Genomic DNA, 12,156 nt, shown 5'->3' on the forward strand with positions numbered 1-12,156 from the left:
CTGGTCCTGGTTTTGCTTTGGCATGTCCAGGAGGCTCTGCATATACTCCAGGACAATGCGCGTGGTGTTCATAGTGCTCATAATTGCCGCGGTGATCTGAGCGGGATCCATGATCCCAGTGATAGCTATGGCGTCTGGTCTGAAAAAAGGCGCGAAACTAGTATCTAAAGACCAGGGGAAGAAGGGAGGGAGGGAGGGAGGGAGGGAGGGGCGAGTGACGACATGGCGTACAGGTACAGGGAATTAAAATCAAGAAAGGTGGCTGTGCATCAGGGAGAAATACAAACAACTGTCACACAGAATGCCCCCCCCCAGAGATTGAACTCCTAAGCCTGGGTTTAGCGGGCCGTTGATTTGACGGAGGGAGGGGGGAAGGAAATGAATACAGAACAAATCTATTTTTTACATCTTAAGACGACAGTGCAGCATGACTGATAGCCCTCGGCATTGTCTGGATGCTTGGTAGCAATATAACCCTACGTGTGCCAGCCACATGTCTGCCAGCACCCAGATCGCCCTCGGCCTTTTCTGGGTGCTTAGCAGACAATACTTGGCAGAAAATAGTATACTACGACTGGTAGCCATCATCGTCCAACGAGGACGGTTAAAGGCAAGGGGTTGCTGCTGTGTAGCAATATATGCTGTACAGTAGCCAGAAGGATCGGTAAAGGCGCTCAGGCTACAATAATCTATGAGCATTTCAGGCAACATGTAAATTTGTCCGACGAGGACGGTTACCAGTCGTAATAAACCATCTACTGCCAAAAGGCAAGGGGCTGGTGCAATGCAGCCCTACGGCTGCCAGCCCCACAGCTACCAGCATCCCGATCGCCGATGAAGGCTACCAGTCATGCTGCACCGTCTACCGCCAAAAGGCAGTAAGCTGCTGCTGCTGTTTAGCAATGCAGTCCCACGTTTGCCGGCACCCGGAAGACATATGGTGACGGTGAGCTGAGCTGAGCGGGCTCAATGCTTGGCGTGGTATGTTGTCTGCACAGGTAACCCAGGAAAAAGGGCGCGAATCTATTGTCTGCCGTTGCTGTGACGGCAGGGGAGGGGCCTGACGCAATGTACCCAGAACCCCCCGCGGCACTGCTTTGCATCATTCGGGCATTGCGATCTCAACCCATAATTCCAATGGGCGCCGGAGACTCCGGGAACTGTGGGATAGGTACCCATAGTGCAATGCGCCGGAAGTCGACGCTAGCCTTGGTACTGTGGACGCGGTCCGCCAATTTCATGCACTTAGAGCATTTTATGTGGGGACACACACAATCGGCTGCATACAACCGGTTTCTATAAAACCGGCTTCTATAAATCCGACCTAATTTTGTAGTGTAGACATAGCCTGACTGAGAGCAAAATTTGGCCTAGGGAGTCTACATGGCACTGTAACATGGTGATGCTGAAATATTGTGCCAGCGTAGTCCACACACCACCTGGGTGTGGTGTAGTGTCACTGAGACCACTTAGAGATTAATGAGTCTGCTAGAGCCTTAGCAAACAGACAAGTGGCTTTTAGCTTATGCAGTAGAGGCTCATGCATTTAGCTCCAAAGATCCCAGGTTCGATCCCGCCCACAGACAACCAGAGTCTATCGGTGTTACATCAGCACCACAATAAAATGTTCAAGTTTAGTCATTCCATACTTTGACCTTGAACCATAAAAGTACTTACGTCCCTAAATCCAGGTTTATGTGCCTAAATGTCAGTTTCAGGCTTCAGTGCAATTCACAAAAATCCAGCTGAACCCAGTGGGTGCCTACGTTTTTGCAGTATAGTTCCCCAGACAAATATATTTCTGCCTCTGGGCATGCGCACTATTGCCTCTCTCTAGGCATCTGAGCGTTTTTCTCCTGCCTAAACCACAGAGTAATTTACAAACCAGGGGAAGATAGGTGCTTGGCCATCTTACTCACAGGCAGAGCCTGAGCTGCTAGGTGTGCTCGGAGGCTGGCTACTGCATCAGGTCCTCAGGTGAGTTCACACAAAACAGCTGGGGGGGGGGGTGAAGGTTGCAGCAGGGGGACTTGATCCTGGTCACCTACATCCTGGGTTAATGCTCTAAAAGCCAGGCTATGGAGCCATTCTCATGCTTGTGTGCTCTCTCTCTCTCTGGCTGAAATGACTCTAATTATTTATCCAGAATGCAACAGCTTCAACAGGAGAGATTGAGGGAGACCTACATCAAAATATCCCATAGGCTGATGACTAAGCCATGCACCTGAGAAGTGGCACATCCAGTTCAAATCCCTTCTCCTCATCAGGTGAAGGGGGGGCCTTGAACTCAGGGTCTCCTGCAACCAAGATCAGTACCCTAGCCACTGGGCTAAAAGTTATGAGGAAACTTTCCATTCTAACTCCTTGGGGCAATGCCTTAGATGCCTAATACTAAAGAGGGTTCACAGCTCAGAATTGCTAGCCAATTTAGGTACCTCCATGCAACCTAGACTTAGATGACTATCTCTGAGACAGGGGCAGGGTTTAGCACACATTCCTGTTAGCATCTCCCAATTGCTAGCTTAGTTGGCTCCCCACTTGCATGCTGGGTTTTGTGGATTTCATTCTAAAGTGCCTCTCTCTCCTCCTGTACTGTATAGGGAGCCGAGGCACCTAACTCAGGCTTTGCAAATTGCAGTGAGTTCTAGTGGCAAAAGTTAAGCATTGCAACACTCAACATCACAACGCCAAAGTACCACTGTGAATCTAGGCCCTTGATCTTAAACGTGAGTTGCAAAGAAAGTTTAAAAGTGATGTTGACTTCAGCAGTAGCTGCTGAATGTCCTCACTGCACCCTGCAGCAGCTAAAGTGGAGCAGAAGCATTTAACACAGGAACAAGTAAAAATTAACTTTCTTTTTATGTTGTCCTCTCCAAGTCACATCAGCTGTTTGTAGCATTCTCTAACAAACCAGCTTTCAAGAGAGCACAGAGTCCATACACAATCAGACCAGGCCTTTTTTTTTAAAAATGCATAGGATGATTCTGTAACATTTCTGTTTCACTGCTCTTTGTTTTACATTTTTCAGTTTATTATTTTATATGCTAAAAAACTGAGAAGGGCAGGGTTTTTTTTTTCTTAAAGGGAATTTCCTGACTCCTTGTGTTATGTCCCAGAATGGCCGCTGCTCCCTAACAATGCACTTTCAAATAAAAATTCTTCTTGGTGTTGTAAATAAGACCTAGCTCTTTAAAAATCTCCTTTTTAGTTTATACCTGGAGAGGAAATTCCCAACCAAAAAACACCACTAGAATTTGCTTGTCTATTCAGCAGTGGGAGCAGTGTCCCATGCCTGGGACTCGCAGGCTCCTAGAAGACTAAGTGAGGAGAGCCCAGATCGCTCTTCCCTCTCAGCTACGCCTGCTTGAAAATGTTATGTCAAATTTTAGTGACTGGAAAATTGTTTTTTGACAAAACTAACGTTTTCACAGAAAGTGTCTGCATGTCTCAATAAATATATAAAATAATTTTTAAATATGTGTCTTTTTCCATTTGGAAACCAAAATTTTCACTCAAAAATAAATATTAGTTTTTGGATAAAAATTCAATTTTTCTATTGAAAGTTTTGACATAAGTGGGACCCTCCCCCATCATTTTAGTCAAAATTTTCCACAGGGAGAAAAAATAATTCTGATCAGCTCTAGTCTGAACCTGCAGCCACTAACCAACTCCCACTTCTCATCCCTGGAACTTCCACCACAGTCTGTCTAGGGGGATGGGAAGGAACAATTATGGTGCTCCCTTCCCTGGAATGTGGGGAAGAAAAAGAAAGAACCTCCTGCTGTGGACTTTGTGAGCAGGGAGAGAAATCCAGCCAAGCCCTGGATGCAGGAAGCAGACTGTGCCCCACTACCCGAGTTGCCATAAGTCCAGGAGACAAAAAGGGGAAGAGAATTTTTCTGGTGCTGGTTGGCTGGCTCTCTTGTCCATTCCATGGGGTGAGTGGTGCAGGGGAGACAGTGGCCAGGTGGGGTGTTTGAGGGAGGTTGTGATTGAGCAGAGCTGACTGGGAAGAAACAAAATGGGGACTGATAATGAATGGGGAAGAAGGTAGCGAGAGCCAGAGGCAGGGATAAACTGTTGGAAAGAGGTATGTAATGGGGTGTACAAAATCTTCAGGGCTTTACAGGAGCACTCCCTTGGACACAAGACTCTCCGCCCCCAATTGTCTAGCATGGAAAGAAACCCCAGAGAAGGCATAGGAACAGATTAATGCCCTGGATCTGAACTGAGGAAGCTTTGGGAATAAAGGCCCCATTTGTAAGCCCCAGAGTCTGATCAGGACTAGCAGATAAATGGAGCTCCTGAAAAGTGAACTAGCAGAAGTTCATTGCTGAATCTGCACTAATGGGAACAGGTGATACTCATCACTTGATCAGGAGCTCATGGGAAGAGCTGGCTTTCTCTTTGAAGGGGAGAGAGTGAGAGCCGGGACCTAACTCTTCACTGCCTTGTTGTATCCTGTCATCACTAAGGTTAAGATTTTGTTGTGGGGTGTTTTTATTAAAAGTCACAGACAGGTCCTGGCCAATAAACAAATCATCAAAGCCTGAAGCCCTTCTGTGAGGTGGCTGACAGCCCGAGCCCCGCCGGGGGGGAGGGGGGGGGGGGCTGAAGTCATGGAGGCTCATCTAAACGCACAAAATCCGTGACCGCCGTGACGGTCTCATAGCCTTAGTCATCACTTATACCTGTGCAAAGTGAAGTGTGAAGTGCTACCAGAGCTATCTTACAACCACTCTGAATAGCATTAAATGACACCTAAGCAGGACTGTGGGGAAGCAGGTTCAAAAATCTCATCAGAGAAGGACCTCCTTATGTTCCAGAAGTGATTGGTGTGTGTCCAGCTTATTTCTGGGCTGTATGTTCCTTTGGGTTTGTAGGTAATTATGCTGCTGGTTACACAAAAGTTGAGAATGACCAGAGAGGTTGGCGACTATTGTCTGGATCCTGAAGCTGGCACCTTTTGAACTAAATCTACACAATGATGTGTGGCCCTCCTCAAGAGAGAGAGACTCCTAATGTTTGACACAGACTCTTGGAGGTTGCCATGGAAACAAGGGAAGGAGAGACTAGTGGTGATAAAGATGGAAAAAGACTGTTGGGATTGGCCATGCTGTACCATAAATTAATTATCCAGTCAGATATGCAGATACCAGACAGTGAAAGGTAAGTGCAAAGGTTGTGGTTTGTTTTGTTTTTTGTTCTATTGTCTTGAAATATTGGCAATCCTTACCATGCTCTGTACATTATTTATATTTTTATATTTTAATAACAGTTGGCTCTGAGCATATTTTGATTTCTATAGTACTGTTATTTTTGCCCATAAATAAAACTATAGTCATCTGGGGTCCAATCCTGCAAGAATTTATGCATGAACACAAATACATGGACTGTTCATATGCATATATTTAAACATATACAAGTGTTTTCAGGATAGAGACTCTGGTTTGCATAGTACAAGCTTATCTTTAGTTGAGGAAACTTTGTACTAACTTTTCCATTAAAAACATGGGTTTATGTATCCTGGGGAGCTTGAAGGAACATTACCAAATCATCAATGTAGCAAGAAAACCATCAATTTCTACCAGTTTGGTAAAATCGAATCTAAAGCTCCACTATGTTTCCTCCATTCCCATGGGACTTCTGGGTTTGTTAATCCCATCCCAGAATGCATCTTTCCATGACATAAGTTGCTGCATGTGTTGGAAGGAGTGATGTCACAAAATGCTGCATTCTGAGTTGTCTTTAGTAAGCCAAGAAGTGCTAGGGAATTGCAATGACTGAAAAACATTTTTGATAAAGATTAGTTAAAACTTATTACTGTGCTGAATGCCCGTCTTTGATTCTTATCCCCAAGGCAGCCCTGCTAGTTGGGATACGAGGCACCTATTAGGTTGCTTTTCATTTCAACTTTATAGTTCATCTTTAAAGATTCTGATTGAAAAATATGTCTTCTAGTGACATTTTAATATGACCAGCAAAACATCAGAATGATAAATGGTGCAATGAATTTTCTAAACAAACTTCCTCATCTGTGTTTCTTGCTGGGTCATCCAGCAGAGCTATATCCTGAAACCTCACCTATGCTAAATAATAGATCAGAGCACGCAGACTGTGTTGCATGCAAGTTTTATTAATGTTTTCCTCTACTTGGCTCTGCCAAAAGCAGATTTGTTGGGTAATAAGCAAGGTATTAACCTTTCTCTATGTTTTGTTTCTAAGACACTATGTAATGTAACACAATACAACCACTTGAGCTACATTTTGTTTAATTACAGTTGTGGTTAAGTCATACACTGAACAGTAACAGGTAGACTTAACGCCCACAGACAGTTCTGAACTGCATACAGACAGTACCAAGTCTGAGTATTTTTAGAGGTTTGGGAGGAGAAAAGAAGAGATTTGGATTATAATGAAAAAATCATAGAATCATAGAATATCAGGGTTGGAAGGGACCTCAGGAGGTCATCTAGTCCAAGCCCCTGCTCAAAGCAGGACCAATCCCCAACTAAATCATCCCAGCCAGGGCTTTGTCAAGCCTGACCTTAAAAACATCTAAGGAAGGAGATTCCACCACCTCCCTAGGTAACCCATTCCAGTGCTTTGAGAGAAGCATTGGAGAAGGTGAGTGAGTGAAAAACCCAAAATCTGTTTAGCATCTCCTTACTGGGGCTGAGCTTTGAAGAATCGAGCATTGCTGAGGGTATAGGCAATTTACACATTGGCTGCAGCTGACTTTCTAGGGGATGTGGTCACTGTTAAAAAGATACATCACCTGCTCAGTACTTAAACTCCAGTTTACAAAGGGTGGGCTATATGTTGTCAATTATCTGCCTACAACATGTCTGTGCAAAGAACTTCCTTTGAAGTCCACAGACTGATGGCAGGCTATGGCCTGGTGATGTAAAGCAGGTGGTTTAAGGAACAAGAAGCAAGGGTAATTATATAAATTTCTAACTCTCTCTTCAATCAGGCAGTGAAAGAACAATTATTAGAAAGACCATCTGCAAAACTGTCTTAGGCCTGGTCTACATAGAAAATTTAGATCAACCTAGCTGCATTGCTCAAAGGTGTGAAAAATTCATGCCCCTGAATACCATAGTTAAGCCAATCTAACTCATGGTATAGATGCAGTTAGGTCGATAGAAGAATTATTCTATCATCCTAGTTACCACCACTTGGAGAGATGGATTAACTATAGTGATTGGGGGGGGGGGGAAATTCCGTCACTGTAGGAAGCATCTACACTGTAGCCCTTCGGTGGTATAACTGTGCTGCGATAGTATCCATAGTGTAGACATGGCCTTGATAAGAGCTGTCAAATAGAAGCACCTAATACTTGCCATTTAAACCTGTAATTGTTTGGTTTATACTTATCCTATTTAGACTGTAAACTCTTCTGGGCAGGGACAATGTTTTTTGTTTGAGCACCGTGTTATGTATGATGCTACATAAATAATAATTTTATAGTTATTGAGCTAAATTCCTTCCCACTGTAACTCCCTTTATTACAGGGGAGTTACACAAATAATATTGATGAACAACACAAATAATATTGAACAGCTTTACCTCATCTGCAACTTTCCATAATTCTTCATCATTCCATTGTCCATAAGGATCCAAGTTTTTCCGAAAAGACCCAGAAAATATAAACACTCTCTGTGGGAGAACAAAATAAACAAGAAATCATTTTAAAACTGCATAGCATACCAAAAGTGTAGATGGTGGGGAAAAAATTGTCAGAAAATGCTGTTTTAATTAAACCAATTTTTTTTCACAAAATAGTTTTGACAAATTCATTTTGGAAAGAAAAAAGTTTTGAAAATGTCAAAATATCCCATTTTGACATTTTTTGAACAAAACTTTTTTTTCATTTCAAAATGACTTTGTATTTTGAAATTGACTTCATTATATATTTTAAAACATTACATAAAATGCTTCTTCAAGTCCAGATCAATTCAAAATATTCTTTTTCAGAATTTAAGTGCCCCCCAAAATTCAGGGCTTTTGTCCAGATTTTAGATAATTTTTTTTTTCAAAAACTTGAGTTTTCCTATGGAACAGAACATCCATTTACTGACCAGCTGTAACCAAACGTTACCCGAGCTTCATAACACTTCCTTATGTATCACCGCAATCCAGTGTAACCTTAACAACAGTTCAGGGCCTCAGTTTAGTTCCAGTGATACTCAGCACATAGCAAAGTCTGAGTCATGAGAGGAATAGCAATAATCCATTTATACAGGAGTCTTGCACAACTGACGCTTTCTTCTGCTCTTTTGTGTGCCTGTCAGGGAGGGGTGTGTGGAGAGGCTGGAGATTTCTTAATCTTGAGAATGATCTTTCTCCCACTGAAGTCTGTAGGAGTTTTGCCTTTAACTTCAATGTGATCAGAAGCAGTTCCCTTTCTTATTTTTACAGGTATAAGTGAACATCTCTTAGGCCAGGTCTACACCCAAAAGTCAAGTCGACGCAGTTACATTGCTCAAAGGTGTGAAAAGTCCACCCCCAGTGTAGACAGCGCTAGTCAATAGAAAAATTCTTCTGTCGACTTACCCACTGCCTCTCAGGGAGGTGGATTAATTATGCTGATGGGAGAACCACTTCCATCACTGTAGTGACGCTATAGTGAAGTTTGTAGTTTGGAAAGTGATGGCACAGCTGAAATTAAATATTTGCTTAATCTCTTTTTACATTATAAGGGTGTATTAGATTCTGACAGAAATCAAATACTGTACTTCAAATGGCACTGAGATTGCACAACTATTCCTAATGAGATGAAACTAATGTGATACCTGCTGTGTCACTTGATACACCTTATTGCCTATAGCAGACAGAATTCACTGTCAATGAATGTCACAGTATCTTAATGGGAAATATTATAATGGTTTTGGCTCCTTTCCCTGTGCACACTGAACAAATATTAGTTGTAGATAAAGCTGAGAGCCAATTATTGTCTCTTCATCCCTTTTGTCTTCCTATTGGAAATGTTTATTTAAAAGAAACATATTTTGAAATGAAAGTGATTACAACTGTTTAATTTCTTGCAGAAACTGACTTTTAGCCTTAGTGTGTCTTTTGATGCTTCTAAAAGTGGGACACTGATAACATTAGCTAAAAGCAGGTCTGGCTAGGGGAATACACAGGATTCCCCACATAGTTTGACCAAACAAGCACAATCATAACCTGAGGTGTAGCTGGGACTCCAGTCCTCGGGATACCCTAGAGATGAATTACTATATGATGCCTTTGGTCAAATTCCAAAGTGGTTTTGATATGTGTTCAAATAGCCTTAATTCAAAGATTTCAGATATAAATTGGTGCTATTCAGGGCTCCAGAAATGAGAAGCCGGTGCTGAGTCCCACTCTGGTCTCACTGGAGGTGCTTAAATGAGGTTCCTGCACTGCTGGTCAGTGCAAGAGAGGATTCTGTCTGGAGGGCAAAGAGTATAAATGTGCTCCCCAAGTCCCTGGGTAAGCTGGTAGAACAATGTACTCCAACTAAGCTGGGCTTCCAGTTCCCTCTTGCTCAGCTAAAGTGATGTCCCCTTTACCCCTCCCTCATAACTCCAGGCAGCAGGGACCCGTAAAGGGGTCACAGTTCTTGGTGGTGATGAGCATATTTGCATCAGGATTAGATTCTTATGACTATTGGGCACTGTGGAGCTAACAGCAGTGAGAAAACTGTGTCTGGTATGGCTTCAGACACACTTCATTTGCCATATAGTTAACTAATAAAGTAGCTATTTTAGTCCTGCAGCAGTGAAGAAAAGTTAACTGAACAAACCAGTTTTTAGAAAAGGTTCATAACACCTAACTAGCATTCCTTCCCAAGTGCAACACACACAAAGTACAGTATCTTCTTGTTCTGAAACTGCTGCTTTTCCTGTTAATGCTGCTTTCAAAAAATCTTTGCCTTAAAGTATGGCACCTAAAAAAGTGCATTTTATTCCCAAATGAGGTGCGGCATTGTCCTGAATTCTGGCAGCTTCCTGCACAGTTCAGCAAGATGTTTCCGTCTTTCTAGCTCCTTCATACCTATACAGGGCTCACTTGTGTAAATATTGTGTTAGTGTCACATGTGCAGTGCGGAGTCCAATTACAAAGAAGCCACTGTAAATGTTAGATGTTTCAAGGGAACAAATGGCTAGTGAACTATAGGTAGTTCTGTGCTGGTTATGAGTGCACCAAGAAAACCTGGCAAATGGGGAACTGGATGTCTCGGGGGATTGGTAATAGATATGGAACCTTCTGCATCTTGGGTACCAGTTCAAAATCACCCTAGATGAGCACTGACAAGGTGATGATATGATCTACAGTTTATAGTCTGAATTGGCATCCTACAATAGGCAAGTGTCAAGGTAAAATAGTGCAGAAATACAGTAGTAAGTAGGTGTGGTGGTAATTGCCACCAAATACTGTAACTGACCCCTCAAAAGAACATCACTGAGTGCTATCATATGAAAGTCCCCTCTAGATGCCTGGTAGTGTGCTAGGGGCACCACAGACTTGGAGTTGAATGCTGAGTAGAAGACGGAAGTGCTAGGCCCTTCAGAGGCTACTCACAGATGTGAGTAATAGAGTATTACTTTTGCAGGACTGCTGGAAACTAGGGCCTGGTCTACACTAACACCGCAATTCGATCTAAGGTACGCAACTTCAGCTACGTGAATAACGTAGCTGAAGTCGACATACCTTAGTTCGAATTTACCGCGGTTCAGACGCGGTCCACACGCGGCAGGCAGGCTCCCCCGTCGACTCCGCGGTACTCCTCTCGCTGAGGTGGAGTACTGCAGTCGACGGCGAGCACTTCCTGGTTCGAATTATCGCGTCCAGACCAGACGCGATAAATCGAACCCGGAAGTTCGATTGCCAGCCGTCGAACTACCGCGGTAGTGTAGACATACCCTAAAAGGTGCAAATACCCTAGCTACGGTTACTTAATGACAACAGAAGAGCAACCTCGCAATTCCTAAAGCAGACTCTAGGGGCAGGCCAGTTCAAGGTATAAAGAGTCTTGTTGGAATCCCAGCAGCACGATTCTCCAAGGTGTCCCATGTGCAGCCGCCCCCACACCTCCTGTTTGCAGGCCACTGTGCTGTGGCAACATGTTGCTTCTCTGCCCAGCTCTCTGCTTTCAGTCCCAGCTCTTAAGCTGCCTTCTGCCTGCCCTTAGCTCTGCTGCCAACTCCCAAGCTCTCACACAGTATGTCTCTCAGCCCAGCCTGGTCCCTTCTGACTCCAGAATACTTTCTTCTCTGTACTCTGGGGATTAGATTCTGGCTGGATATTGACTTGGCTAACACAGCTCCTTACACTGGCTAAATCCTTTCTCCCTAGCTCAGTAATGAACCAGTGGGTTTATTACAATGTGAAATTTGAAAATGGGAGGCAATTAAATAGGCATTTGTGTACATAGCTACCGTTATTACCCATGCAGTTACAGAAATATAGACCTATAGCTGCATGTATGTTTTCTAGCAGGAATCTCATGTCACCCAGCCAGGAAGTGTGCTCCTTAGTTAGTAATTACATGTAGTGCAAAATGGAGTTTACACCTAAAACCTCTTGCATAACCATTTCCTATACATAATAGACAAGAGCAACCCTCCTCCTTCATCTACACTCTGTTCTAGAATATGGAGGGGGAAATACTGTCTATAAGGGATCTCAGGCTTTTTCCAAGTTTCCCTCGTATCCCAACAAAGGCAGACAGATTAGTTTGATTGGCCCAATGAGAGGAACCATTTGTTATAGGAGGAGAACCAAGGCACCCTACACAGCTCTTGGAACCCTGATTTTGAGACCTTAAAAATGTCCCTTTGGGACTGGGACATGAATGGGTTTAACAAGTTCTGCCATGTTTCCCTAAACCTATTTCCTTCCCGCAAGTGACACTGTCCCTTGTCACAGGCCAGCCAATAAGTTTGTGCTGGTCTAGATGATGTTCACTAAATTTATTTCATTAATAAGTGGTAAGAGTCAAGTACTTGCATGTATATTTGCATTCATGAAGAGTTATAATCAGAATATAAATTGTATTTTTGTATCTTCTGAGTTTTAACTTTGAGACTGGGAAAGAAAAGAGATTTTTTCCCTGTAAAGTTTGGCATTATTGTGCATATTGATATTACATGAAATACTAAGTTGGGG

General features: G+C 43.2%; 1 protein-coding gene across 1 annotated transcript in view; it reads right to left on the minus strand.

Moving 5' to 3' along the window:
- Window positions 1-12,156, minus strand: part of CFTR (CF transmembrane conductance regulator) — a 136,085-nt gene that overhangs the window by 12,240 nt on the left and 111,689 nt on the right. The window contains exon 24 of the mRNA XM_026648922.1: window positions 7,573-7,662. Within this exon, the coding sequence (XP_026504707.1) occupies window positions 7,573-7,662 (90 nt within the window). The remainder of the gene's footprint in view (window positions 1-7,572; window positions 7,663-12,156) is intronic.

This window comes from Terrapene carolina, unplaced genomic scaffold (genome assembly GCF_002925995.2).
Source record: "Terrapene carolina triunguis isolate 2854851 unplaced genomic scaffold, T_m_triunguis-2.0 Scaffold68, whole genome shotgun sequence".
Classification (NCBI taxonomy): domain Eukaryota; kingdom Metazoa; phylum Chordata; order Testudines; family Emydidae; genus Terrapene; species Terrapene triunguis.